Source organism: Oncorhynchus masou, chromosome 15, assembly GCF_036934945.1.
Source record: "Oncorhynchus masou masou isolate Uvic2021 chromosome 15, UVic_Omas_1.1, whole genome shotgun sequence".
NCBI classification, from domain to species: Eukaryota; Metazoa; Chordata; class Actinopteri; order Salmoniformes; family Salmonidae; genus Oncorhynchus; species Oncorhynchus masou.
The window spans coordinates 60,864,691-60,892,549 of record NC_088226.1 but is presented as its reverse complement, the minus strand read 5'-3'; the positions used below and the strand labels follow the sequence as shown (position 1 = coordinate 60,892,549).

At 44.0% G+C, this 27,859-nt stretch overlaps 1 protein-coding gene across 1 annotated transcript; it reads right to left on the bottom strand.

Moving 5' to 3' along the window:
* Nucleotides 1-538: 538 nt before the first annotated feature.
* Nucleotides 539-27,382, bottom strand: LOC135556587 (Golgi apparatus protein 1-like). The gene is made up of 25 exons (XM_064989904.1): nucleotides 27,008-27,382; nucleotides 16,283-16,312; nucleotides 15,991-16,077; nucleotides 15,180-15,395; nucleotides 13,907-14,110; nucleotides 13,640-13,711; nucleotides 13,208-13,394; nucleotides 12,792-13,006; nucleotides 12,359-12,480; nucleotides 12,129-12,230; nucleotides 11,214-11,367; nucleotides 9,307-9,444; nucleotides 9,010-9,096; nucleotides 8,807-8,869; nucleotides 8,516-8,629; nucleotides 8,196-8,284; nucleotides 7,893-8,103; nucleotides 7,638-7,775; nucleotides 7,129-7,252; nucleotides 6,816-6,958; nucleotides 5,822-5,923; nucleotides 5,447-5,554; nucleotides 5,201-5,321; nucleotides 4,979-5,085; nucleotides 539-4,726 (listed from the first exon to the last, which is right to left on the bottom strand). Exons 1-25 carry the CDS (start codon nucleotides 27,329-27,331, stop codon nucleotides 4,559-4,561), a joined length of 3,426 nt encoding a protein of 1,141 aa, XP_064845976.1. The 5' UTR covers nucleotides 27,332-27,382; the 3' UTR covers nucleotides 539-4,558.
* Nucleotides 27,383-27,859: the final 477 nt, after the last annotated feature.

The following is a 27,859-nucleotide window of genomic DNA, read 5'->3' as shown; positions in this document are numbered from 1 at the left end:
CCGAGAGGACCTCTGGCATGAGTACTCATCCTGAATGTAAGTTAAACTACCGTGGATGGCAGTGCCTAGCACAGCCTGGCATCATCACCAACCAGGCTACCCTAAAAAGGCGTGGCAACGAAGTGAATTTAGGGGTATGGCAACATGAGTATGTACAGCAAGGCATACAGAGTAGGATGTCATGCAGATTGTGGAGCTGGAGAGAAAAAGTTGACTGAAGTTGCGATCACTGGGTATGCTTCAGAATGTACTAAAATCAACAAGAACCTGTAAATTTATGTCCATGTGTCAATACTGGCTACTTGTGTCCCTAGACTAGATGCACTTTGTGCAGAGGGCTGGAATGAACATGAGACCCTCCTGGCTTGGACCCTAAACCGAGGGAGTAGGTGAGTAAGTGTAGATAATCAAAAAGCTGTCCCAAGTGGGTTTTGAGGCTCTGCCTGGCGCTACAACCTCCATCCTCCCAGTGTCCAAACACCTCTCTCAATAGACATTATGCTGGTACTGGTCACTCTATTCACAGTGGACAACAGTATAAAAACCTGCAGTCTTTATTAACAAATTGTCCAACTTCATCTGTACAGAACAAAAATCTAAACCAGGGAAATACGTTATTCTGTTACATCTCAAGTACATGGCATAATCAGAGATGAAAGCAAAGGACCTCCATAAATTTAAAACACATTTTACAAAACATTTTATCATAATCTTAAATCATGTTATAGTCATTGTTAAAGTTATCATTTCATTTTGACTTGATGAAAGCTTTTGACAGACAGAAATAACAGTAAGCAACAGTAGAACGACTCAACAGTATTTAATGCAGTCTGGATAGCACAAGAGAGGAGTGCTGGCAACAAAAAAAAAGCCATGAGTTCTTTTCTAGGCGTCTGTTAGAAGGTTACCCCTCTCCCAAGTTGGGGTATAACCGCTTTGAGGGGTGCACATACACACCTTTGCTCAGTTTGAAGGGGTGTTAGGAGTGGGCCAGGGGCCTGTGGTATATGTATACACACACACTATGTACATACATGAATGATCCCTATCTTACACACACTTTATGTACATACATGAAGGAACACTATCTGGGATTGTCAGAGTAGGCACGCATTGACCAATCTACCTTCTGGATCATGACAGCAGAGTCCATTTTACAAGTCAAATTATCAACTGTTTTTACAAGCAAGGAAGGAAGGAAGGAAGGAAGGACTCACACCAATTCAAGAACAAGGCAATGACATAGTAGCAATAGGAGAAAAACTACTAAAATCCCATTTAAATGGCATGACAGTTTGTTTTGCGAAAACAATTGTTGAATCATCATCATGAAAATGCCTTTGAACTCTTCTCGTTGAGAGGGCTTTCCTCTGACTGGATTGGTTAAAGTTTAAGCCCCATCTGAATAAGTACTTTTGAGTAATAACTGAAACAAAAATGGCAGCAGACAGAATTCATTCCCGCACTGAAGAAAGAAGCTCCTGGAGTGACAACACCAAAGCCCCCCCCACCACCACCCTCAGCTCCCAGGCTTCACTCGAAGGTGAAAGCCTTTGGCTATACAGGCAATAGAGTACCACAGTATGTGTCTTAATACCCATAAAACCTAGTGGTCAAACGGGGAAATGGTTCAAATGGTAAAAAGCTCTGGATTAACTATCCAATGTTAACTAAATGTAGTAATGAACAAAATTGGCTACTTTGCTTTAAATGGATAATTCTGTGAATTGTCTTGTGCAAGTTTTAAATTGACACAATACCTGTTAGCGAAGGTGTCAGCATGGATTTGTAGTTTTGCATGTCTACTTTTATGCTAATTTGCATTTTCGAATCAGAGTAAATAGAGCCAAATATATTGATAAGTCATCTTGTCGGATTGAGATTCATATGGTTATCCAAACGTCACGCCAGGGTAAGCCTACATGAAACACAGCCCTTAAGTGTTTCTAAAATCCCCTGTGAAAAACTCATTGAAACCATTTCCCTGTTTGACCACTAGGTTTTACGAGTATTTTGACACCACTGTGGGGCTCTGGAGAAAAGGCAACAAGAGAACATTCAAATCAAAAAAGGACTCAAACTTTGACCATTAGTAAACAAATAAATAAGGCTAGGACCAAACAATTTACAGTACCAGTCAAATGTTTGGACACACCTCATTCAAGGATGTCTTTATTTTTACTATTTTCTACATTGTAGAATAATAGTGAAGACATGAAATAACACATATGGAATCATGTGGTAACCAGAAAAAGTGTTAAATCAAAATATATTTTATATTTGAGATTCTTCAAAGTAGCCACCATTTGCCTTGACTGCTTTGCACACTTGGCATTCTCTCAACCAGCCTCATGAGGTAGTCACCTGGAATGCATTTCAATTAATAGGTGTGCTTTGTAGTCAAAGTCCTGCAAAGAAACTACTAAAGGACACCAATAAGAAGAGGCTTCCTTGGACCAAGAAACACGAGTAATGGACATTAGACCAGTGGAAATGTGTCCTTTGGCCTGTACAAATGTGAGATTTTTGGTGCGGTTCCCACCGTGAAGCATGGAGGAAGTGTGAAGGTGCTTCTCTGGTGACACTGTCAGTGATTTATTTAGAATTCAAGGCACACTTAACCAGCATGGCTACCACAGCATTATGCAGCGATACGCCATCCATTCTGGTTTGTGCTTAGTGGGACTATCATTTGTTTTTCAACAGGACAATTACCAAACTCCACCAGGACGTGTAAGGGCTATTTGACCAAGGAAACTGATGGAGTGCTGTATCAGATGACCTAGTCTCCATAATCACCTGACCTCAACCCAATTGAGATCGTTTGGGATGAGTTGGACCAGAGTGAAAGAAAAGCACCCAACAAGTGCTCAGCATATGTGGAAACTCCTTCAAGACTGTTTGAAAAGCATTCCAGGTGAAGCTGGTTGAGAAAATGCCAAGAGTGTGCAACGCTGTCATCAAAGCAAAGGATAGCTATTTGAAGAATCTCAAATATATCATTTTATTTGTTTAACACTTTTTTTTGGTTACTACACTTATTTCATAGTTGATGTCTTCACTATATTATTTTACAACGTAGAAAATAGTCAAAATAAAGAGAAATCCTTGAATGAGTATGTTTCCAAACATTTGACTGGTACTGCGCATATATAACTAAAATAACATAAATGTGCAATGGTTCCAGTATAATTTCAAACAAAAACTTCTCTATAAGAACGTGTCTTTATTTTTTTTTTGCATTGTTCTTGACCCCTTCTACCACCATCCTAACACCGCTAGATACCCTTGGCTTAGATCTGCTACATGGGAAGCTATGGAAATGTTAGTGTTCAAAATTAGACATATCTTGCTGCACCGTCTGTCACCAGTGTTGTGTCCAATCAGACCACCTAGACCCAGCTCTCCAACTTTGAAATGCCCATTGTTAACTCTGAGTACCTTGAGAGAAATGTGAGAGACTACTCGCCTGGATGTCCAGCCATCTGGTCAATGCTAACCGTTTCTCTACCATACCACCCATTCGGTTAGCATTGGCACTGGAGCCATCTATGATACACTGCCAGGTCTGTCAGTATAATGACAAATTGAGGAATCAATATTATTTATCATCAGTTATTATAAGTGTACAACTGATCTAATATACTGTAGGCTGTGTGACTCCTCTCCTCTGCGGCTCAGTCGGTGGAGGACAATTCACACCTGGCAGTCTCATGGCAAATCAGTGAATGTAATAAACATGGGCAACCTGAAGTCAGTCAACCCCCCCCTCCCCACCGCCCTCTCAGGAGAAGAACAACAATGTAATAGAAAAACAGTTAACACTCCCATTTCACACACTTTCATTCTCACAACCACTCACACTAAAAGCAATGTATCAGTACTGAAATCATTGAAAGCCTCTCGGGAAGAACATAAGTATGGAGACATTCTTTCTGTCTCTCTCACATAACTCTTGCTGTTTATTGTGAAGCTACCTCCCCTTCTACCCCACAGAAAACATCTGTAAAGAAATATTACCTCTAAATGAGATAAAGCAAAAAAAGAAAACCACTGCAAGAGAAACCAAAAGCAGAATCCAGAATTTTTGCTTTTGCCCCATTGGGCAGGCTTAACTGGGCCGCCCGACGGTACAGGTCTGTTAGCGTTAGCTGGTTAGCAGTGGAGCGATGGAGGACAAACAGGTGGCGGCAGCGTCCTTCTAGAAGTATCCTGTATAACTTCAGAACATCAGTCAGACACTGGAGTGGAGATGGTGGAGGGGTTATGAGTCGGTCTCACAGTCGGGGCATGTCCACTCTCACACCAGTGAAACCAACTACTATAGGGTAGACTGGGTAATCTAGGCCCGCTCCCTACGTGGCCCTCTGACAGCATAGCAATGATGACAGAAGCTCGAATGGCTGGCTCCCCCTAGAAGCCAGTCTCGGGGAGGGATGTGGAGGAGGCAGAAGAGGAGGATAAAAAGGAGATGGTTTGTACATAGAGCCAGGCTAAGGTCAGGGCAGCTGGGGCTATGTTGAGTGAGGGCCCTGTCCTGGTTCTGTGGCCCCTCTCTCTACCTGTCCTTCTGCTCCTGCATTAATCGCTTGGTCATGCGGCCACACAGCAGGCCAAACAGGAAGAGAATGCACACGCTCAGGCCAATCATAGCCAGGATGTAGGTCTTGGAGGGTGAGGTCATCACCTGCATGGCCAGGTCTGAGAAGCCTTCGGCCGGGGCCACCTTGGAGGGACATAGGGGGAGGGGAGCAGGTGTGGGTGTCAAAGTATGAAAAAGTAGAGATTGTTCAATGTGATATTGTGAGAGTTGAATCCTAGGCAATAAGAGGGTAGCAGCCACTGATAGCTCAATTCATGACAAAAAACATACACGGATTAAAAAGTGTGGTGGTAATGTTTGGTAGGTTCGCACTTGTGAGTGTTAAGGCAAGCTAGTGACGTCTTGTTGGTATGTTTGTGCGTGCGTCTTGTTCACCTTGGCAGCGTAGCTCCACATGTCGATGCGGTCCTGCAGTCTCTTCTTACACTCTGGCTGCAGACGCACCCTCTTGTCCTGCAGAGCCTCCATCAGACAGGACATCTCTGACGAGAAACACAAGCAAAAAGGTAAGGCCATTCAGCACAGAGGAAAAGGCCTTATAGGGGACAGGGATGCATGTACAAATGTGCAGGTGGTGTGTGTGTTTGTACTACTCACGGCGCCCTCGTCCTGGTGGAATGGCAGCACACTGGTGCTTGATGTCCAGAGCGCAGGCCGTGTGGAGGACAGGGTCCACAAAGATGTCTGCTTTACTCTCCTTCAGAATGTTCAGAACCTCCTGCAGAGAGGTGGGGTGATAAGAGAAATAAAAAGGATGTTTCTCAGACTCTTGGCTCTTAAGACGGCTGAACATTGACCGTTTCCGTTTACCAAGAGGAGAGGGAAGAGGACAGAACCACCCACCTTCTTGCAGCCCTCCACTTTGATCTTGAGAAGGTTGACTTTAAGACACTCCTCTACTTGACCGGTCTGCTCCTGGGCCGCAGCCTCCTCTGGACACAGCCGAGAGATCTGACACGCAGAAGGGTAATGTAACCACCATTTCTTAACTGTGTTACAAAGCATGTGTTTGTGTAATAGTCCTGGGGTGTATTCATTGTGACGATTCTGTAGCGAAATATTTCAACTGTTTCCTCCACACGGAAAATGATTTGCAACAACAGTTTTTATTTGGCAAATTCAGGAAGGTCCCTCCCTATTTCGTTCCGTTTGGTTCTTAAAAACTGTATATGGTTTCCATTGCAAGACAATGAATGCACCCTGTTAATACCCAATCACCTCATCAGTGCAGTGAATCTGCAGCTGCGGGTCCAGTCTGTAGTCCAGGGCTGACTCCTGTAGGATCACTCTGATCTGGTCCTCACAGTCTGGAGACAGACGCTGTGGACACACGTAAGAGAATGGTTTAAGTACACCCACACAGACAAACACACACACAGTACGTGTAACCTACCTACCAATCACTCAAACATGGTTGACTATACTGAACATATAAACATGTCAAATGTGGGTCCCATGAGCTGAAATAAAAGATCCCAGAAATGTTCAATACCCACCAAAAGCGTATTGCTCTCAAAAGTTATGCACAAATTGGTTTGCATCCCTGTTAGTGAGCAGTTCTCCTTTGCTAAGATAATCTATCCATCTGACAGGTGTGGCATATCAAGAAGATGATTAAACAGCTACACCCTGTGCTGGGGACAAAAGGCCACTAAAATGTGATGTTTCATCACACAACACGGATGTCTCAAGTTGAGGGAGCGTGCAATTGGCATGCTGACTGCAGGAATGTCCACCAGAGCTGTAGATCGACAATTTAATGTTAATTTCTCTACCATAAGCTGCAATGTCATTTTAGAGATATAGGCAGTACATTCACCCGGCCTCACAGCCGCAGACCACGTGTAACCACGCCAGCCCAGGACCTCCACATCCTGCTGCTTCACCTGCAGGGTCATCTGAGACCAGCCATCCGGACACCTGATGAAACTGAGGAGTATTTGTCTGTAATAAAGCCCTTTTGTGGGGTAAAAAACTCATTCTGATTGGCTGGGCCTGGCTCCCCAGTGGGTGGGCCTTGCACCCAAGTGGTTGGGCCACCAATGGCTGCACCACTGCCCAGTCGGGTGAATTACATATATTTGGGCCCAATTAATTCATTTCAATTGACTGATTTCCTTATATGAACTGTAACGCAGTAAAAATAGTTGAAATTGTTGAGTTAATATTTCTGGTCCGTATAAGGAGACACAGTAAACATGTGTAGTCTGACCTGGTCTGCATATTTGAGTTTGAGGCAGGAGACAACCTGTCCCTCCAGCTCACTGTCTCCTGTAGCCTTGTTCAGGATGCTTTGGCAGAATTTAGGGATGTCAGCCTTACACGACTTCCTCAGCACTGGGTTCAACCTGTAGTCTGGACAGAACACAGAAGACGACAGGGTGAACCATAGGGGTTAGTTTTTGGAGACAGGGTGAGAACCATAGGGGTAGGGTAATACTACAGAGGTGTTTACTGTATGTTTGATGGAAGCCATAATCTCTACTCATATTGTGAGCTATAGTGTGTGTATATTCATTATCCACCTGTATTCTGTGTGATCTGTCTCTTTGTGATCATCTGTTTACACTTGGGGTCCATCAGCTCGCTGTTTTTGTTCTGCTTCAGGCACTGCAGCATGTTCTTGGCATCAGCCTCAGTACAGAACCGCTGGCAGAGACAGACAACACTAGGACACTCAGAAACACAGATGAAGGCAGCGTAGCTGGTAAAACGTTGCTCTTCATTATCGATTAAATGTATTGCATCTATGCAGATTAAATACACAGACTGGGAGAGACCAACAGACAACATCATGTCTGTCATCATCATCATGTCTGTCTGGGACAGTCTTAGTAGCAGCCAGGGACTTCTCCTTCAGAAAATTATAATTACTCTGAAAAGTAACATCAATACGGACACAACGTCATCAGCAATCATGGTTTGACTGAAGCACCTTTGAGCATAGCTACATTGTTGAAAAGTTCCTTAGATTCCTTGCTTTGGGTCCTTGTGTTATGCATTCGGTGCTAAAATGACTCTGAAAAGTACATACCCGAATCATCTGCTTGCAGACCCTCATGAGTTGGAAGTCCAGCTCTGGGTCCATCATCTCTACCTCCTGCAGCTTGAACACCCTGTGGTGACAGCGCTGGGTCAGCTGCCTCTTGTTCTCCTTCAGACATTCTATCACCTATTACAAACGTCACAGTCATCAATAGTTGCCATCATCGTAATCAATAGTTATGAAAAATACTGTGTTTACTAAATGCCTTTTCAAGGCACACAAACAGCTGTCAGTGGGCCTTACCTGTGCATTCCCGAAGGCCACGTTCTGGCACAGCCTCCCGATGTCCTGCTTACAGGAGTCGTAGAGCTCAGGCTCCAGACGAACATCCTCAGACATCTCCAGCTCCTCCACCCTCAGCTGCTTACGACACTTGACAGACACGCGCTGCTCCTTGACGTCCTGAAGAGTGTCGTTCCTCACCGTGGTGCTTAGACAGAGCACTACATCCACCCTAGAGAGACAGCAAGAGAGACAACGTTTGGGTCCGTTTAAAGTTTGACTGTAGTTTGGTCAACTATGCCCAGGTTCTCAGACGAGACTCACTTCTTCTTGATGTTAGGGCAGAGTTTGAGCACATCCTCTTTGCAGGCCATCTTAAACTTGTAGGAGAAACGGAAGTCCTTAATCTGGACCTGAGAGGGAGAAGGGAAACGCAGAGAAATGGGAGTGAAGCAACTGTCAAAGTCGTGGGTTCAAATCTCATATACTATCAAACTGGATGAACTCACTGCACTGTAAGTTGCTTTGGATGAAAGCATTGGTTTAGAGGCATATTGAATGTTTCTCACTTCCATCTATACAATAATTTCAGATCGACACCAGTGTCAGGAGTTTATTTGGAATTGGGCGACAGACAGACTCACCAGTTGGAAATGTGTGACTCCCACAGCACACTTGTCGTTCATCTCCTTCTGGTGTTTGTTTTGCACCAGACACTCCATCAGATCCCCCGTGTCGATCTGGTTATCTGCCACCTCCTGGGAGAGAGAAGGGGAGAAATGGTCAGGATAACCTGATCAGTTAAATCAGCTGATGGATCATTTTACATTCTTGACAGGAGAGACATCCCGGTCATTGTTAGTGGAGTTAAAATGGGGGTTGGTGGTATGAGAAACCGAGAGGGCGCTCGGGGCTGTGGTAGAGGTAGGACTCACGTGACAGTGCGACTGGATGACTGGCTCACAGGCTCTCATCAGCAGGGTCTCAATCTGAATGTCCTGGTGGGAAAAGAGAAGAATGCCCTTTTACCATGTGACCAACCATAGTTTACCACAGCCAGTTCTCCTTACAGAGCAGTCAGCAAGTCAGTCAGTCAACCAGTTAGTCAGCATGTCCCTGGTACTCCCGTCTCTCTCACCTCAGACGCCAGTTCAGTCAGGTTGCCCACCACATCCCTGCACTCTGACACCAGCTCCTCTAGGTGGTCCTGTAGACACTCCAGTTCCTGGAACACCAAAAAGTCCATGCCAAACTTTTTACACCCTGGTTGTGCAATTACTGTCCCCCTGATCTAGCCCCAATATGTACAGCCATATTCTATAGTAAAGGACTGTCTGCATCCAGCATTTTAAAGCAAAACCATCACGTCAGCAGTTACAGGCTACAATTCAATTAATGGATGAGATGGCAGACAGCAAGCAATCTCCTCCAGTACCTGTCCAGACTCAGTTTTCTCACTGCACCACTTCCCCAGGTCAGTCATACAGCGTCTCTGCAGCTCTGGGTCCAGCTTCACATCCAGCGCCCTCTGGTGGAGGATACGCTGCACCTCCACTTTACAGTCTCGGGACAGCTAAAGAAGATCAAAAGAACATTACTCAACACTATTAAAAAAAACTGGATCAATTACATTTCTATCCAGTCAATTGGACATTCAGGAACTTCCTAAATTTACTGATTTGAAATGGAATTGAGGCCAACCCTGTTTAGGATGCAGGACAAGAAAACTAGACAGTAGGGGAGATAGGAGCCCCCAAGACAGACCGGTGTCAACACTTATGGAAGGTCCCATCAGAATTATGTGTTTGCTTGTAGTGTACCTTCAGTATATTGAATGGGTAATCACAATAAATAATCCCACTGTTAACGTCACCAATCAACCATTCCAGTCAAATATTAACAAATGTCCAAATGCAGATGTTATTATATCAATATCAAATCATTTCTGGTAAAGACGATTTACTCAGAGAATTTAGCATGATTAGAGATTAGAATGTGATTACAGCCACTGCTCAATAGAACTCGACAATGCTCCATGAGCAGAACGGCACCAAAGTCGAGCGTCATCTGACAAGCTAACTAGTGCCTGCAGGATCATGTGGGATAACATGGGCTTTTTATAAATGAAATCCACAGAATAATAATGTCTTAATTTACAAACAGAATCACTATGTACCCCCCCCCCCCCCCCCATTTTTGTTTTGTTTTGTTTATTTATGAGTTTTCCCTTTAAAAATCACCATAGAAACAGGCCCTCTCAAAGTTGATTGACCAGGGTTGAGGAATAGAAAGCCATGGAGAGAAGAAAATGACAAAGGGTACCAAGTTGATTTTGATTGGTCCAAAGCGTGGAAACGCCTCCAAATGTTACCACCTCACAAAGTTAAAATATGGAAGCGATACAACCAAGACCAATGCAGTCTAAACTAGCAACGTTCACAACAACCAATCTTATTTAAATCAACACTGTACAAGCATATTAATGTTATAATATTGTAGAGAACAATTTAATGATTCACTGTATGTGATTCATACTGGCATAGGCAAAAACAAAACTAGGTTAAGACACTAATTTAGTAGCACCCTCTTGAATTGGCCCGTATTTCACGTCATTCTAGAGCAAGAATTTTGCTAGGACTGTCTGGGAGTGGTTATTGGTAGACAGGTTTGGAACTCTGTTATTGAGCTATTAACCAATTTACCGCCTGGTGATGTCACCAGGCAAGCCGAAACTCACACCAATCAGGCTGATGAGGTCTTGCATAGATTGCATTTTCAACCAGCAACTACCAGGAAATAACAGATTCCATTTAACACTTTTACAGTGTTCGTTTCTGCCAGAAAACATAACTTTGACTGCACTGGGCCTTTAAGGTAGTCATTCTCAAGACCATTTCCTGAGTATAGTGATCGTTACATCACATAATCCCACTACTGATATCAATGACACAGTCAACATGTAGAGGTGCATGCACTCATATTTTAAGTCTTTGGCTAAATAATTTCATCATCAAAAAAGTAATTGAATTTAAATTTTTGACCAGAATCAACTTCGGGAATCAGAACCTAATCAAATTGTGATAATCATCACTAACAAAATACTGAACATACAACGAAAACACGTCTTCCTGTTTCATCCACTGCATTTCCCTTTTAAAAAGGACAACACCATCAGAATGTACTGAGGACAGATGCATTTCTAAAAAGGTCCTAGATCACTTCAGACAATATTTTGGTTTTCTGTGATAATTTGACATTTAGCTACATCTATATTCATGTTCCTCTACATTAGCCACTGATAGCTACGTTTTGTGCAGCGCACTGCGGTGAAATCAGTCCTACCCGCCGTCCCTGCTCCTCTGTGCGGTAGGCGTGGCGGTACAGACAGGAGAAGATGGCACCAGGTGGCATCATCTCACTTGTCTCGTTCCAGCCGTGGGCGTGGCACAGGCGGGAGGCATCGCCCTGGCACTTCTTATAGAGGATGGGGTCCAGTCTGGCAGACAGTAAGAGTAGTGTGTGTGAGGATTAAGCAAAGACATTTATAACATCCTTTTACATCAGAAATTGTCAAAGTGATTTTACAGTAACCCGGCCTAGACCCAAAAGAACAAGCAAAAGCACAATGTGGGAAACCATACCAGGGCACACTGACCAGGCATACTAAAAACCCTTAATATGGAGTCTGATCAGGCCCCTAATAGGCTTTGAATGTGTGAAGCATGTGAGAGAAAAATTACAAGGCTGTTTAATACTGTTTATGCATCGAAAAGCTATGAGGAGTACTCTCTCATCCGTGTCTGTGGGGCTGAGTTGGGCCTCTGGAGCTTGAGCTGACAATCGAGTTGCAGCCTAACATTCCATAGACAACATGTGGTAGGTGTAACCGAGATAGCCTGGAGGAGTAGAAGAAAACCCCTCATTGTTTCTAATCATCTGGGAAACTAAACCGGGGTTGGGTTAAAACGGCACCAGGTGCAGATAACCATAAGTTGAACCCAAGATGGCCGATCTGCCTGGGGGGGTGGAACCAGCCATGACTAAGCATTCTTAGTGTCAGCTATATGAGAAACAGGATTCCTCTGTAAAGGTTAAGCTCTCGGCAACACACTTTAAAGTGAGCGGTCGACCAGCCTCATTATTGCAATAATTAATCAATATTGAATAAAGATGATTGTCATTTCTTCAAACAGTCTCTCACTTGATTAGAATATTCCACGACAAGCATCACCATAAACTAGTAGCATTGCTACTTACTTCCAGTCCCGTGCTATGAAGTACTGCAGTTCCAGCAGCCGGTGTTCACAGTCCTCCACCATCTTCTCGGTGTACAGGTGCTCCATCAGACAAGACAGGATCCTACACAAAAGCACATTGGAGCTTAACAATTCCACAGATATACAAAGTACTCCATGCAATTTGACATACAAATGTTCTGCTAGCTTTGTGTAAATCAAGCAGGAAATAGGAACAATTTGGTGACTCACATGGGGTCTCCGTTGCGGATGTGTTTGCAGGCGGTCTGGATGACAGACTCACAAGCCTCGTTCAGGGCCCGGTCAATACGGTAGTCTGCCCCAGGATCAGCCTCCTGGATCAGGGTTTGTAGCTAAGAGAAAGAGCGAGAGACCCAAACCTTCAACAACCACTGTCTGGTAATGGGAGGGTTACACAGCTAGATGACTAGGCAAACTGCACGTGTAGTAAAACGTGACAGTGGTTCTCTTTTCTGTTTGACCTCGGTGGTGGAATGTCCTATATATAACTCATTTTAAGATTTATTCCTGGTGATTTTACAGGCATTTTTTTTTTAACTACAAAAAATAAATAAATAAAAAACTCTGAACACCAACCCTTCCAGACCTCCCCCGCCCACCTTACACAGCAGCACCACTCCTGGGGAGAACCCTGTGAACTCACAGCTTTCTGGCAGAGGTTGTCGATGGTGCCCATGTCTCCTCGGCCCACCCTCATGAGGCAGTGCAGGGTACGTCCCTTGCGGTGGAGGCCGGAGCAGTGGGCCTCGATCTCCCCACGGCAGTGCAGCACGATCTCAGGGCTCAGAGAGAAGTCCTCCATCAACATCCTCCTGTAGTCTAACATCTCCCCCTGACACTCACCGCTCACCGCACGACCTGGAACACACACACGTCAGGAAAAGTCACAAAGGAACTACAAGTGGGGCACTAGAAAGGCATTTCATTAAGTGGAGAGAAAAACCCTCAAAGTAACAGTAGTGTGACACCGTATGAGAGAAAGACTAATACAGATTGACAAAACAGGTTGACAGGGAGAGACACAGATATAGATTAGGAAGAAGAGACAGCCAGCCTAACCTCTGTGTACGGCAGACTCCAGACAGAGCAGCAGGTAGGAGAGGCGTGCCTCGCGGGCGCGGGGCATGTTGGTGTCCACGCTGCAGTGGTACTTCCTCAGGTCTGTCTTGCAGGCCTTGGCCAGGGAGTAGCTCACCTTGTAGTCCTGGGTAATCAGCTTCTGACGCGTGGTCAGGGCCTCTCTGCACTGTGGTGGTCAACAAAAACACAGCTCTGGTCACAATCTCCATCTGACTCACTGACTAATAGAATGGAATTACCAGAACAGATATTCCCATTCAAAGGTGTTCTCTACATTTTAGACAACCATGCTGACAAAATGCCTTGCAATAACAGCATTATTCATATGGACAAAGGACAAGTAGCAGAAGATGGATATTATTATTTTGGCGATGACTCCGTTCCAACCAGGCTGAAGAGCAGAACACGTACCTTTTCAGACATGGCCTCCTCAAACTTGTGGTTGAAGAGACACTTGTAAACTCTGCCCTCTCCGGCTGGAGTCTAGATATCAAAGAAAACAGAATTGTGATTCAATGATGAATTCATTTTCACATTCCCAAAGTTAGTGACAAAAACACCTTTGCAAGGAGCTTGGATTCAACTCGGATAAAAGTCTGAATGCATCTGACCCCGAATCTCAAATTTTTTCCTCTAATGAAATGAGAGACGAGAAGTGAACAGGAAGAAGGTACTCACATTTTCACAGAAGCGCTCCCGGTCCTCCCGGCAGGAAAAGTAGAGGTATCTATCCAGGTGGAAGTCGTCTGAGGAAAGTTCGGCCACACGCATGATGGCCTTCTTACAGTCAGGCCTGATGGCATGGGCCCCAGGCTGCTCCTCTGCCTCCCTGACCAGACCCTTCTCCAGGCATGCTATCACCTCACCTTGGGAGTGCACATCCTGAGGGACAGACAGGGTGGCATGGGGACAGTGAGATGGATACGTTCAAGCTGGCTACAGCACTGACGCGTCTCTGTGCGAGGCCAGGAGAAGTGTTAGCGCCCAGAGTTGCGTTTTGGATGCAATGTTTTTATCAAATATTTTATTTCAAAGGATTTATTTTAGCAATTTAATGGAACACACAACCACAAAAATAGCAAGAGAGGGGAGGAAATACACTAGTAAATACAGAGAAGTTAAATATTTTAACTTTTTTGACGCTGAATTATTCTTTATTAATTCAGCATCAGGAGTTATTGCCGTTGTGTTGCCCTGACAACTGGCTTCTGAATCCTGAAGGCATGGTCATTAATCATCCTGTAGAAAGGAATAATTCAGAGGATGCCAGGAAGAAAATATAAATTGTTTAACACTGGGAGTTTCGGGAGCGTGGAAGCTAAATTTGTCATAAATCATGACTGAAGTAGCTAAGTTACTGACTGCAGTGAGCAGAAACTCAGGAGGTCTTATAGCCAGGAAAACCACACTGGAGCTCAGAGCAGCACAGAGGCAGTAACTCAAGCCTGACTACATTATGCCCAAAGCAGGAAACCTCATGTAGTCATAAGCCATGGTAGAACACAAAGTGTCAAATAAAAAGGAAAACCAAACAAATTAGAAACCTGCACAAACAAAAATGGGCATATCCTGCGCCTGTCCATGTTTTTTGTTACCTCTAGAGACAGAGACCAATTCATACAAATCGAATTCTATATAAAGCCGCCATGACAAAATACTGATTTAAAAAGTGAGCAAGTGTTCCATCTTCACAGACTTGTAGGCTACTGAGTCGCCAGTGAAATGAGTTGAGAGTAGACAGTAAGAAGAGACAGGTGTGTATGACAGTTAGACAAGGTTAGATCTATGCCTATAGATGTGGTCCTCTATAACTCAGCTGTTAAAGCATGGCCAGGACAGTGGGTTCAATTCCTGGGACCAAATGTATGTAAAGCGTCTGCTAAATAGCATGTACTCTGATATAACACAGAGCAATAACAGACAGGTGAGAGAAGGCCACGAGAGCAGTCACCTTCTCGCCGGTGGATATGCTGCCACAGTGCAGGCTGTTGATGTCCTCGCGACAATTGTCCATGAAGCCACAGATGAGGCGGTAGTCGCTGAACACGATGCTGGTCATCTTGGTGATGTACTGGTTGCACTGGTACTCCGTGATGTTGCCACGGTGATCCACCAGGCAGGAAACCAGGTAGCCCTTTCCTCTCTCCTCCGCCGCACATTCTTTTATCTGAGTGGAAGGAGAGGAAAATTATGGTTAGCATATATCACAATATATCTTTCTTACACACTGAGTTTGCATGGCATCAAAGGCCTGTGCATGCAGGGGTTAAGCCAAAACCAATCCATGATTAAAGAAATGGAAGAAACTACTATAGGCAAGTCACTTTTTTCTGTAATTGAAGCTTTTCCAGTTAAGTGCATGGGTGTGTTAGGCCTACTTCCAAACGGTGTGTTGGTACTAGGTGTTGCTAGGTGCCAGGGACAGTGACAGTAGTAGCATGAGGACATGACCTAGTAGCGGTAGGTAGCCTGATGGTTAGAGCATTGGGCCAGAAACCAAAAGGTCGCTAGTTCAAATCCCAGAGTCGACAATATGAACAATCTGTCAATGTGCCCTTGAGCAAGGGTTGCCGTTGATAATGGCTGACCCTGGCCGCTCGCCGAGGGTGTCTCAGGGGGAGTTGGGATATGCAAAAAGCCCATTTCATGCATGTGTATAACACACTTGTACATATGTGAAACAGGACAAATAAGCAGATCTAATCATTATTATTACCTATAGTCAGATCCATAAAGCTCTGCCAGCTAGCTAGCCAACTTACGTCGGAGATGGTGGTCTTGCACACCTCCACAGCCACAGACTCAAACTTGGGGTCAGTCGTCAGGTTCAGCTTGTAGTTCCACAGGAGCTGGAGAAAGAAGACATTAAACAAGTCTATTGATAGCTTAGAGAAAAACGGTACAGGTCCACTGTGAGTGCGAAATGCAAGCAGGGGTGTGATAGCAGGTCAGACCACAAGTGGGGCTAACAACGCTGTATTAAATCGTTATTCACATTCAGTTACACAAACTGAAAGGACAGTTTAATGATGTGAGGAAGTTCAAAACACTTACATGGTTGCAGTCAGCAGCGATCTCGGTTTCCTGGAGAGAAAAAAAAAGGGTCAAACTATGATCCGAACCGTAAAGAGAAGCAGGAACATGCTGGGCAGTGAGCAATTAACAGCACAAGGCCAAACAAACAAACAGTGATGCAGCACTTGGGTTGTCAGTTGGCGTAGAGAAGAGCTGAACACAACACTTTGCCACCAGTCAAATGTAATGACTCATTAACTTGTAGGGCTGTAGAAACATACGAGTCTCACCGGTCAATATCAGTCCCATTTGACTTTATACCGTTAGTGGACCTGTGCTTAATATAGCTACTGTCTTGACTGAGCCCACCTCCTAAATTATCACAAGGCCATTGAGGAGGAGAGGAATGTCTGCATGCCTCTCCTTAGCACCTCTCAGGCCAGGCTGACTGATGTTTGGCCTCTATGGGAGCTGAGCCGCAGGAGGCTGACTGTAAGCAATGCAGGCCTGTCCAACAAAGCACCAATCAGCGCATTAGCGATAAAATAACATCTCTACAAAATGGTCTACTACAATCTACAGGAGGGCAGGGCCACATGGCAGCCAAATCGTATGCTAGCATTGGAAATAATGTCACTATCTGAATATCATGCATTTTTTCCCCAGTCAAAATAAAAAAATATTTGATTAAACTTTGGAACTGATTTGTAGTGCAACTTAGGAGATGCCACTGCTTGCTGCAGTTCGGGGGATGGGCAGAGGTCAGAGTGTGTTTGACGAGCGAGCATACGGACTCTTACTTGCTAAACAAACTTGTAGACGCCATATATCATCATCATATCTGGTAGTGGCCGTCTAATGCATCAAATCGATGCAAAGAAACTAGCTAAGATAGCTAGCTGGCTACTGTATTTTGCTTTGCTTCCCGTCCTTATTTACAGCAAATCCATTCAGATTCCACAGCCTTACCTGGTGGTTGCTCGTTGTAGCGGACTCCTCATTTAGCTAACTTAATTCCGTAACGTTAATTCCATTTAGCTTTGATTAGAGATCTCCCACTTCACTTGCTACACATGGAGCCGCTTTCTCGTGCCACCTTGATTGGCCGACAATAACACGCGTGAAACTCCTGTAGGCTACCGTAGGTATTTATGGGGCGCAAGTCATGAAAACGACATGCAAATGTTTGTTTTATTGAATTAAGAATGTTGTGAAATATCATTCTGTTTAGCAAAGTCAGTAATATTGATAAAGCCTTTTCCATTGATAAAAATAGGCCCGTTTTTTTTCTTACTCTTTGAAGTATTCGAACGCTAACGTCCGTTTGGATATTCGAATATCCGTGCCCCTCCCTAGTGAGTTAGTACACACACACGGGTTGCAAAGGGTCGGGAAACTTACTCGTACATTTCTAGAAATTTGCCATGGGAAGTTAAGCCCGGGAATGTTGCTTAAATTCATTTAAAAAAGGTTAGCTTACTAACAGTAAACCTTTTTCTGTGGGATACACAAGGCAATTCTAGGTCTTGTGGCATATTTTGGTTAAACAATCCCCAATTCAATGGAATTGCAACCCTCTGCATGCACAGTGCTTTCTTCCATCACGTGTACAGCTGATTCTCAAGATATTGCACCCTAATGAGATGCTATTGAGCTAAGGACTACATGCTTTCTGATAAGTTTTGATAACAATAATGGGTGGGGCGAATAATTTATTAGATTATTTTGTTAACTAGTAAATAGTAGCCTACAGCAAAGTGTGTTTAAATCATTTCTAACTTCCTAACAATTTCTACGAGTTAGTTGTTGCTACCATGTGGGTTTTAGCTTGCTTAAGCCTGCTAACTGAGTGTTAATTCACTTGTTTCCATACACGTTTTATTTTAAAACGTTTATCTTACAAAGGAGTTGTTTAATCTAACTATTTATCTGTACTTGGAATTGCATTTTGTTTTTACTAATCTTTACAGGAAAATGCCACGGGCACTATCTGATGTGTAGAGACATTTCACAACAGAAGGAAAATGTAGTTGGAAAAGCTGTGTACATTTGCAAATACTGTGCCAAATCATGTGAATAACAACAACAAAGATGCAGAATCATCTGCTCTAAAGTTCCCTCAGAGCTCACAACAAGCTACCTCTGACAAAAGTGCCTCTACTTCTATTTGAGGTGAAAATTATGATGAATCAGACACCTTATCGATAGCAACAGCTTATGGTCCTCCTGGAATCAAGTTGACTCAATGGAGGAACGTAGTCAGAAATGCTGATCAATGTCTTGCTCGAGCTGTGTATGCCACTGGTTCACCCTCTGATGCTCACAAGCAATGTGTATTGGAAGAGATTTCTGAATGTTCTTTGCCCAGCATACACCCCTCCAGCCAGACATGCTTTATCTACTAATTTGCTGGATACAGAGTTCAAGTGAAGGTCAAGCAAATCATAGAGAAAGCAGACTATTGGAATCATCTCTGATGGGTGGTCGAACGATTGTGGGCAAGGAATAATTAACCTCATCTCCACCCCTCAACTAGTATTCTACAAGAGCACAGACACATCAGTCTCTTAATTGCAGATTGGCTGATGGCAGTAATCAATCACCTTGGACCACAGAAGGTATATTTGCACTGGTGACAGACAATGCTGCAAACATGAAGGCTGCCTGGTCTAAAGTGGAGGAGTCCTACCCTCACATTACACCCATTAGCTGTGCTGCTCATGCATTGAATCTGCTTCTCAGGGACATCATGGCACTGAAAACAATGGATACACTCTACAAGAAACCCAAGGAAACCGTTAGGTATGTGAAGGGTCATCAAGTTATAGCAGCAAAGTGAGAAGAATAAGAGCACCACATTGAAGCTGCCCAGCAACACCTGTTTTTTTATTTGTTATTTCACCTTTTTTTTTAACCTGGTAGGCTAGTTGAGAACAAGTTCTCATTTACAACTGCAAACTGGCCAAGATAAAGCAAATCAGTTTGACACAGAGTTACACATGGAATAAACATACAGTCAATAATAGGGTAGGGGGAAAAAAATCTATATAGTGTGTGCAAATAAGGTAAGGGAGGTAAGGCAATAAATAGGCCATGGTGGTGAGGTAATTACAATATAGCAATTAAACATTGGAGTGATAGATGTGCAAAAGATGAATGTGCAAGTAGAGATACTGGGGTGCAAAGGAGCAAGATAAATAAATACAGTATGGGGATGAGGTAGATTGGATGGGGTATTTACAGTTGGGCTATGTACAGGTGCAGTGATCTGTGAGCTGCTCTGACAGCTGGTGCTTAAAGTTAGTGAGGGAGATGCGCGTCTCCAGCTTCAGTGATTTTTGCAGCGGCCAACGGAAGAATTGGCTTTGGGGGTGACCAGTGAAATATACCAGCTGGAGCACGTGCTACGGGTGGGTGCTGCTATGGTGACCAGTGAGCTCAAACAAGGCGGGGCTTTAACTAGCAGAGATTTGAATATGACCTGGAACTTAGTGCGTTTGGCGACAAGTATGAAGCGAGGGCCAGTCAACGAGAGTGTACAGGTCGCAGTGGTGGGTAGTATATGGGGCTTTGGTGACAAAACAGATGGCACTGTGATAGACTGCATCCAATTTGCTGAGTAAAGTGTTGGAGGCTATTTTGTAAATGACATGGCCGAAATCGAGGATGGTCAGTTTTACGAGGGTATGTTTGGCAGCATGAGTGAAGGATGCTTTGTTGCAATATAGGAAGCCAATTCTAGATGTAGTTTTGGATTGGAGATGCTTAATGTGAGTCTGGAAGGAGAGTTTACAGTCTAACCAGACACCTAGGTATTTGTAGTTGTCCACATATTCTAAGTCAGAATGGTCCAGAGTAGGGATGCTGGACGGGCGGGCAGCGATCGGTTGAAGAGCATGCATTTAGTTCTACTTGCATTTAAGAGCAGTTGGAGGCCACGGATGGCATTGTATGGCATTGAAGCGCGTCTGGAGGTTCGTTAACACAGTGTCCAAAGAAGGGCCAGAAGTATACAGAAAGGTGATGTCTGCGTAGAGGTGGATCAGAGAATCACCAGCAGCAAGAGCAACATTATTGATGTATACAGAGAAGAGAGTTGGCCTGAGAATTGAACCCTGTGACACCCCCATAGAGACTGCCAGAGGTCCGGACAACAGGCCCTCCGATTTGACACACTGAACTCTATCAGAGAAGTAGTTGGTGAACCAGGTGAGGCAGTCATTTGAGAAATCAAGGCTGCTGAGTCTGCCGATAAGAATGTGGTGATTGACAGAGTCGAAAGCCTTGGCCAGGTAAATGAATACGGCTCCACAGTGATGGCGGTTATGATATCATTTAGGACCTTGAGCATGGCTGAGGTGCACCCATGACCAGCTCTAAAACTAGATTGCATAGTGCTCTGTTTGTTAACTTGGCTTTTGAAGACCTTAGAAAGGCAGGGTAGGATCGACATAGGTCTGTAGCAGTTTGGGTCTAGAGTGTCTCCCCCTTTGAAGAGGGGGGTGACAGCGGCAGCTTTCCAATCTTTGGGAATCTCAGACGATATGAAAGAGAGGTTGAACAAGTTATTAATAGGGGTTGTAATATTTTCAGCAGACAATTTTAGAAGGAGAGGGTCCAGATTGTCTTGCCCAGCCGATTTATAGGGGTCCAGATTTTGCAGCTCTTTCAGAACATCAGCCATCTGGATTTGAGTGAAAGAGAAATGGGGGAGGCTTGGGTGAGTTGCTGTGGGGGTTGCAGGGCTGTTGACCAGGGTAGGGGTAGCCAGGTGGAAAGCATGCCCAGCGGTAGAAAAATGGTTATTGAAATTCAACTATAGTGGATTTATCGGTGGTGACATGGTTTCCTAGCCTAAGTGCAGTGGGCAGCTGGGAGAAGATGCTCTTATTCTCCAAGGACTTTACAGTGTCCCAGAACCTTTTTGAGTTTGTGCTGCAGGATGCAAATTTCTGTTTGAAAAAGCTAGCCTTGGCTTTCCTAACTGCCTGTGTATATTGGTTCCTAACTTCCCTGAAAAGTTGCCTATCACGGCGGCTATTTGATGCTAATGCAGTACGCCACAGGATGTTTTTGTGCTGGTCAAGGGCAGTCATGTCTGGAGTGAACCAGGGGCTATATCTGTTTCTGGTTCTACATTTTTTGAACGAGGCATGCTTATTTAAGATGGTGAGGAAAGCAGTTTTAAAGAATAACCAGGCATCCTCTATTGATGGGATGAGGTCAATATCCTTCCAGGATACCCGGGCAAGGTCGATTAGAAAGGCCTGCTCGCTGAAGTGTGTTTTAGGGAGCGTTTGACAGTGATGAGGGGTGGTCGTTTGACCACAGACCCATTACAGATGCAGGCAATGAGGCAGTGATCGCTGAGATCTTGGTTGAAGACAGCAGAGGTGTATTTGGAGGGCAAGTTGGTTTGGATGATATCTAGAAGGGTGCCTGTGTTTATGGATTTGGGGTTGTACCTGGTCGGGTCATTGCTAATTTGTGTGAGATTGAGGGCATTAAGCTTAGATTGTAGGATGGCTGGGGAGTTAAGTATGTCCCAGTTTAGGTCACCTAGCAGCACGAGCTCTGAAGATATGGGGGGGGGGGGGATAAATTCACATGTGGTGTCACAGCTGGGGGCATATGGTGGTTTACAGCAAGCGGCAACGGTGAGAGACTTGTTTCTGGAGAGGTGGATTTAAAAGAATAAGTTCAAATTGTTTGGGTACAGACCTTGATAGTAAGACAGCCTGCAGGGTTCTCTGCAGTAGATTGCAACTCCGCCCCCTTTCGCAGTTCTATCTTGTTGGAAAATGTTAGTTAGGGATGGAAATTTCAGTGTTTTTGGTGATCTTCCTAAGCTAGGATTCAGACACGGCTAGGACATCCGGGTTGGCATAGTGTGCAAAAGCAGTGAATAAAACAAACTTAGGGAGGAGCTAATGTTCTTCTAATGTTAACATGCATGAAACCAAGGATTTTACGATTACAGAAGTCAACAAATGAGAGCACCTGGGAAATAGGAGTGGAACTAGGCATTGCAGGGCCTAGATTTACCTCTACATCACCAGAGGAACAGAGGGGGAGTAGGATAAGGGTACGGCTAAAGAATATAAGAACTGGTCGTCTAGTACGTTTAGAACAGAGAGTGAAAGGAGCAGGTTTCTGGGCGCGATAGAATAGATTCAAGGCATAATGTACAGACAAAGGTATGGTAGGATGTGAATACAGTGGAGATAAACCTAGGCATTGAGTGACGATGAGAGAAATTTTGTCTCTAGAAATATCATTTAAACCAGGTGATGTCAACGCATGTGTGGAAGTTGGAACTAAAGGGTTAGCTAAGGCATACTGAACAGGGCGAGAGGCTCTACAGTGAAATAAGACAATCACTAACCAGAACAGCAACGGACAAGGCATATTGACATTAGGGAGAGGCATGCGTAGCCGAGTGAGCATAGGGGTCCAGTGAGTAGTTAGGCTGGCTAGAGACACAGCTCGCGGGACGGGGCTAGCATAAAGGTCTTAGAGGGACGTCGCGATGGAAGAAGTCTTTTAGCCTCCTCGGCAGACCAGTCATGATAGATTAGTGTTCTGTGTAGTAAAGGGGTCCAGTCCAATTGGTAGAATGAGTATAGTGGCCCAAGAAATTCTACGATGGATCTCCTCAGCTCACAGTCCAATATGCTATAGACAGCTAGCGGGCTGCGGCTAGCAGGCGAGCATTCAGGGGACGTCGCAACGTTGTAGCCGGTTGAAGAACCCCCTCGGGCAGATTACGTCACTTGTCCAGTGGTGAAGGATCATTGGGGCTCCGAACCGGCAGTAAAAGGGGTCCAGGCCAATATGCAAAATAGGTATTGTAGCCCTTCTGTTGGGGTTCCGGTTCAAAAGTAAAGAAAGATACTTTAGAAAAAAGCAGATCCACACCACATTGGGTGAGGTGGGTTGCAGGAGAGTATTCTGAAGTTCAGGTTTAGAAAAATCCCAAAAAGATATACATGGGATACGACGAGGACAAAGACATCTGACTACGATGCCATCTTGGATAGAGTTCTATCCGCAGCGTACATGTTGGACCCCATGTGTGCTGGCAAGAGCATCCTGTCTGGTGCAGAGATCAACCAGGCTTATGGCGTAATCACTACCATGTCTCGCCACCTTGGCCTGGATGAGGGCCATGTTGCCCAAACCTAAAGTTATATTTAAAAAGTTATGTTTAAAAAGTTATCCTAAGCCCACTTCAGATACATGAGACAAGACGATTTTACTACATTTACATGACAGTCATTTAACACACGCTCTTATAGACAGAGGAGCAATTAGGGGTTAAGTGCCTTGCTCAAGGGCACATAGATGATTCACATAGTGGCCTCAGGTATTCGAACCAGCGACCTTTTGGTTACTGGCCCAATGCTCTTAACCGCGAGGTATACTGCAGCGCAGTTTGCTTGATCTGAGTTTTTTGAACATCTCATGTCAGCTGCAGGAATTCCCAAAATGCAATCTTTAGCTAAAGTCTTGCAACAAGAGAGGTCCATTTAGCTAGTTAGAGAACACTGCGCTAACACTCGTTCAGTCAAGCAGCTAGCTAACCTAGCTTGCTTATATTTCTTAGACAAGTCAGTGTGCCCTGTCTCTGGTGCATACATATTTCAAGATACATGTGGCAACTTTGTTTCATTATGTCATTGTAAAGAGGCACTGTTACTGTGGCAACGGTCTGATCTGAATACCAGGTCTTCAGTCAGTTGATCTCCATCAAAACATTCTAAAATTGGCTAGTTTTGTCTTGTTGAGTCTTATGTCGCCGGTTGTATCTGAACTGGGCATTAGGCCTATCCTTGACCTCAGAAACCATGAAAGTAGTGCACGCCTGCACAGGTTTTGAGCTTATGTGAATTTGAGAACTGAGCAGTATAATAAAATTAGCCTACATCAAGCCGAGGGAAAAAACGGCTGTGTTGTACAGATTTCCTTGCAGTGTGCAATGAAATGTCATCAATATTTCCCCACGGGTGACTAAGGCTGGACGAGTGGACGACAATGTTTAGGCCTATTTGCTGTAAACAAAACAGCAGTTGGCAGGATAAATGAAAATCTAGTGTTAGTGGGACAATAGCCGTTTGCAATAAAAACAACACTTGTTATTACCAAATCTAAGACCTTACAATGCATTTTTAGCTCTATTGAGACTATGAAGAGCCCCCCCCCAAAAAAACCTTCAACCCGAGAGAAATTTTCAAAATGCCTCAAATTTACCCTGAGGGGTTTTCTATGACACAAGCTAGATCTACTTAGGGTTTTCAAATCAAATCTTATTGGTCACATACATATATTTAGCAATGTTATTGTGGATGTATTGTGTGTTCCTAGTTCCAACAGTGCAGTAGTATCTAAAAATCCGCAACAAAACACATATCTAAAAGTAAAATGGAATTTAGCAATATATAAATATTAGGAGCAATGTCAGATTAGCATTGACTAAAACACAGTAGAATACAGTATATACACATATGAAATGAGTAAAGCAGTATGTAAACATTATTAAAGTGACCAGTGATTCCATGTCTGTCTATATAGGGCAGCAGCCGCTAAGGTGCAGGGTTGAGTAACCGGGTGGTAGCCAGCTTTCCAAAGCTAGCTAGCTTCACATTCTAGTTCAGGCTTTATCCGTACTACGACAGTGGATATCACTCATCCGCCTGCAGCAAACTCTAGCAAGCTTGTAGCTTGTAACTGTGCGTGCATGTCGCACATGGCTAGTCGAATGCCAAACTCTTCTTAGATCCATGGCCAAGTTAATGCCACATTGTCATTTGTGCCGAAATCAAAAATGAAATTTAATAACTTTAGGCCTAGACTTTTAGAAATGTCTCCATTTCATTATCTTTAATGCAGTCTTTGGTGTGCTTATCGCTCCCATCTGTGAAACAGGTTGTTGTCATAGACATAATCCATAGTAGGGTTTTGTAACCTCTAACCCGGGCAATTTGACGATTAAACCCATTGGGTGCACTAGCAATGGCAGCCAGTCTTAAACTGCCATATGGATTTTACAGTATGTCTATGGTTGATTGCAGCTAGCTGTCTGTTTGCCTTTCACAAATTTCTGAATCCAATAGTGCAAAAGCAAATGCTGTTATTTCTAAAAATGTGTTGTGATAAGAAATTAGGTATTTTAACATTAAATGTTTTATTAATCTGTTTTATTTTAATCTGTTGTCTTACTCAAATGAAGATGATATTTGCAAGGTTAGGCCCATTGATTTCATTGGTCCTCAACTCATGGCTTAGATACTTCATTCAGGGTTAATGGAGTCCTAAGTTCGCCTGCTCCGGAGCAGGTTAGTTCTGAAGGATTCGTTGCTATAGAAATTTTCCTGGCTAAAAGGTGAGCCACTTTCATGGTACCGGTTACCCTGAGTTGAACTCAGAGTTAACCAAAGTTACCTCGCCAACACCTCAAACTGCGTTTGTGTTATTGGGCTTTGAAGCTGAAGACGTGTTTCAAAATTCCAAACCAGAACTTTCAGAACTAAACGAGTCAATCCACAAAGCCTGAAAGTAAAGCCACACTGCCATGGCCTCCTCCTTACTCTGTGAATGGACCACGTCAACAAAACCACAACTACCAGGGAGGCTGACAGTGAGAGGAGTAGCCTGGAGACAGGCAAAATGCTGTGTGCCTCAAAAATAACCCACAGCCAAGAGAGCATGACTCTCCAGCCTCCTCAATGAACAAGCCACTGAAATAGGCCTCAACATCTGGTGAAAATAAATTAAATAATACATTTCACAGTGAAGAGGACTGAGATGAGAGAAACTACCTGTCATTAATATTAGACAAGCTCCTTGAGGCTCAGGTAGTTATACAAATCTGTCTTCTGCAAACACCGGATTTGGACTGAACCAATACATGGGCTTGAGGAACGATGAACATGACCTCCTCTGATGTCCAGGATCCGTCAATTCAAATCCCAGCTCTGCAAATGTTGTGAAAATACGTTCAGTACTCACCAAAATATGGAGTTTTGCAGAGCAACTATCGCCATTGGTCGTTACACAAGGCTGTAATACCGTTAAATTTGCAGAGCTGGCTAATGGGATCCTGGGCGTCAGAGGAGATCTCGTCATATTAATTGTCTCCTCAAGACCAGGCTGTACTGGTTCAGATTAGGATAGAGTCTCACCTCTAGCTTTCTGGCCCTAGGCAGGGGTGGTCCCTCAACACAGATTACTGTAGATATTGCCTTTTCCCAAGCCTATCCATAACCATTGGCTGGAAGCTTAAAAACCGTCACTGAACCTCCTCCTACATCCGCCTATTCTTCCTCTGAACAGGACATTGCTGTAAATGTTGGCTCTGATAGACAGTAAATGCGTTAGACATTATTCCCAACATATCGTTAGAGGATCAAGCTAGCCATTGCTAATTTAGCAATGCCAATGGTCATAGTTTGGCACATCTGTAGATATTAGCTAGTTGACTAGGCAATCAACGTTAGTTCACGTTTAGTGATGAAGACTTCACTTTACTAGTTAACACCGTCCTAAATGGCTGGTAAAAAAAACAAAACATGCAGTATTTTCAGTAGTTCTGAAATGAAGTTCTCGAAGAATATGGAATAATAAATGTCCATACTTTCTTTACATATTTCTACACCCAAGTAGCTAGCAGGCTAAAAGTTAGCATCGGATAGCTAACGACAACGTTATAGCTTGAGTAAAGCCCACACCCAAGCTCTGGACACAATATCGCTCACTCCACCATACCTCTTTCCTATCCTGGAGGCACTCAAGCACAGCCAGGTTATTGTTCCAGGAATGTTTTGGACAAAGCCTGGTCAAGTCCTCCCGACAAGCCCCCTCTTCGGCCAGCTTCCAGCCGCTGGTGCGTCTACGAGGTGGCGAGGCCGCGACGACTGGAGAACCTCCATTTACAGCAGCCGGAACTGCGGCTTGATTTTGAGCCTGGATATTAACCCTAACTGCAGTATTGGCGATTACACTGTTCGCAGATTTCTGTCCTCGAATGGGATGCATATACAAAAAGACAGACATCAAAAGCAGAAGAGGAACACGTCTACAAGCCGCCATCTTCGGATAACTAGCTAGCTTGGATTGCTCGCTGCAAATTATGACTTGTGGGATGGGACGTTTTCGTGCATACGTCGGCGTGTGCGTTGTTGGCAACCTCAAGTCATAGAGCTACATTTTCTAGACAGAACATCTAATTGAGAACACTGATAATGGTCCGACTCGTTAGTTTCTCTGTATCACAATCACCCCTTCAACTTGCAATAAACACAAGTAGATATAGTTTGACTCTAGACGGCTGCGTTTACACTGGAAACCAAATTCTGATATTGTTCCCACTAATTTATATTTTGACCACAGATCTTTTCACGTAAGCTCTTTTTCAGCTGATCTGATTGGCCAACAAACCAATTAGTGGAAACCGATCAGAATTGAGCTGCCTGTGTAAATTCGCTATCGCAATGGGGATATCTAGCACTTTTGTTTCTATAATCTGACTTCTGTCTGCTCTCATTTGTTCCTGACATAACCCATGATACTGATATTTAATCTACGAAAATACAAAATCATTGATTACTGATCTTTAAA

Excerpts from the sequence above, each read along its gene's own strand:
- LOC135556587 (XM_064989904.1), bottom strand. The coding sequence starts at position 27,331 with ATGGCGGCTTGTAGACGTGTTCCTCTTCTGCTTTTGATGTCTGTCTTT. Across the intron at positions 13,395-13,639 it reads AGGAGGCCATGTCTGAAAAG|TGCAGAGAGGCCCTGACCAC; the intron begins GTACGTGTTCTG and ends TGACCACCACAG. Across the intron at positions 13,007-13,207 it reads GGAGTCTGCCGTACACAGAG|GTCGTGCGGTGAGCGGTGAG; the intron begins GTTAGGCTGGCT and ends TGTGTGTTCCAG.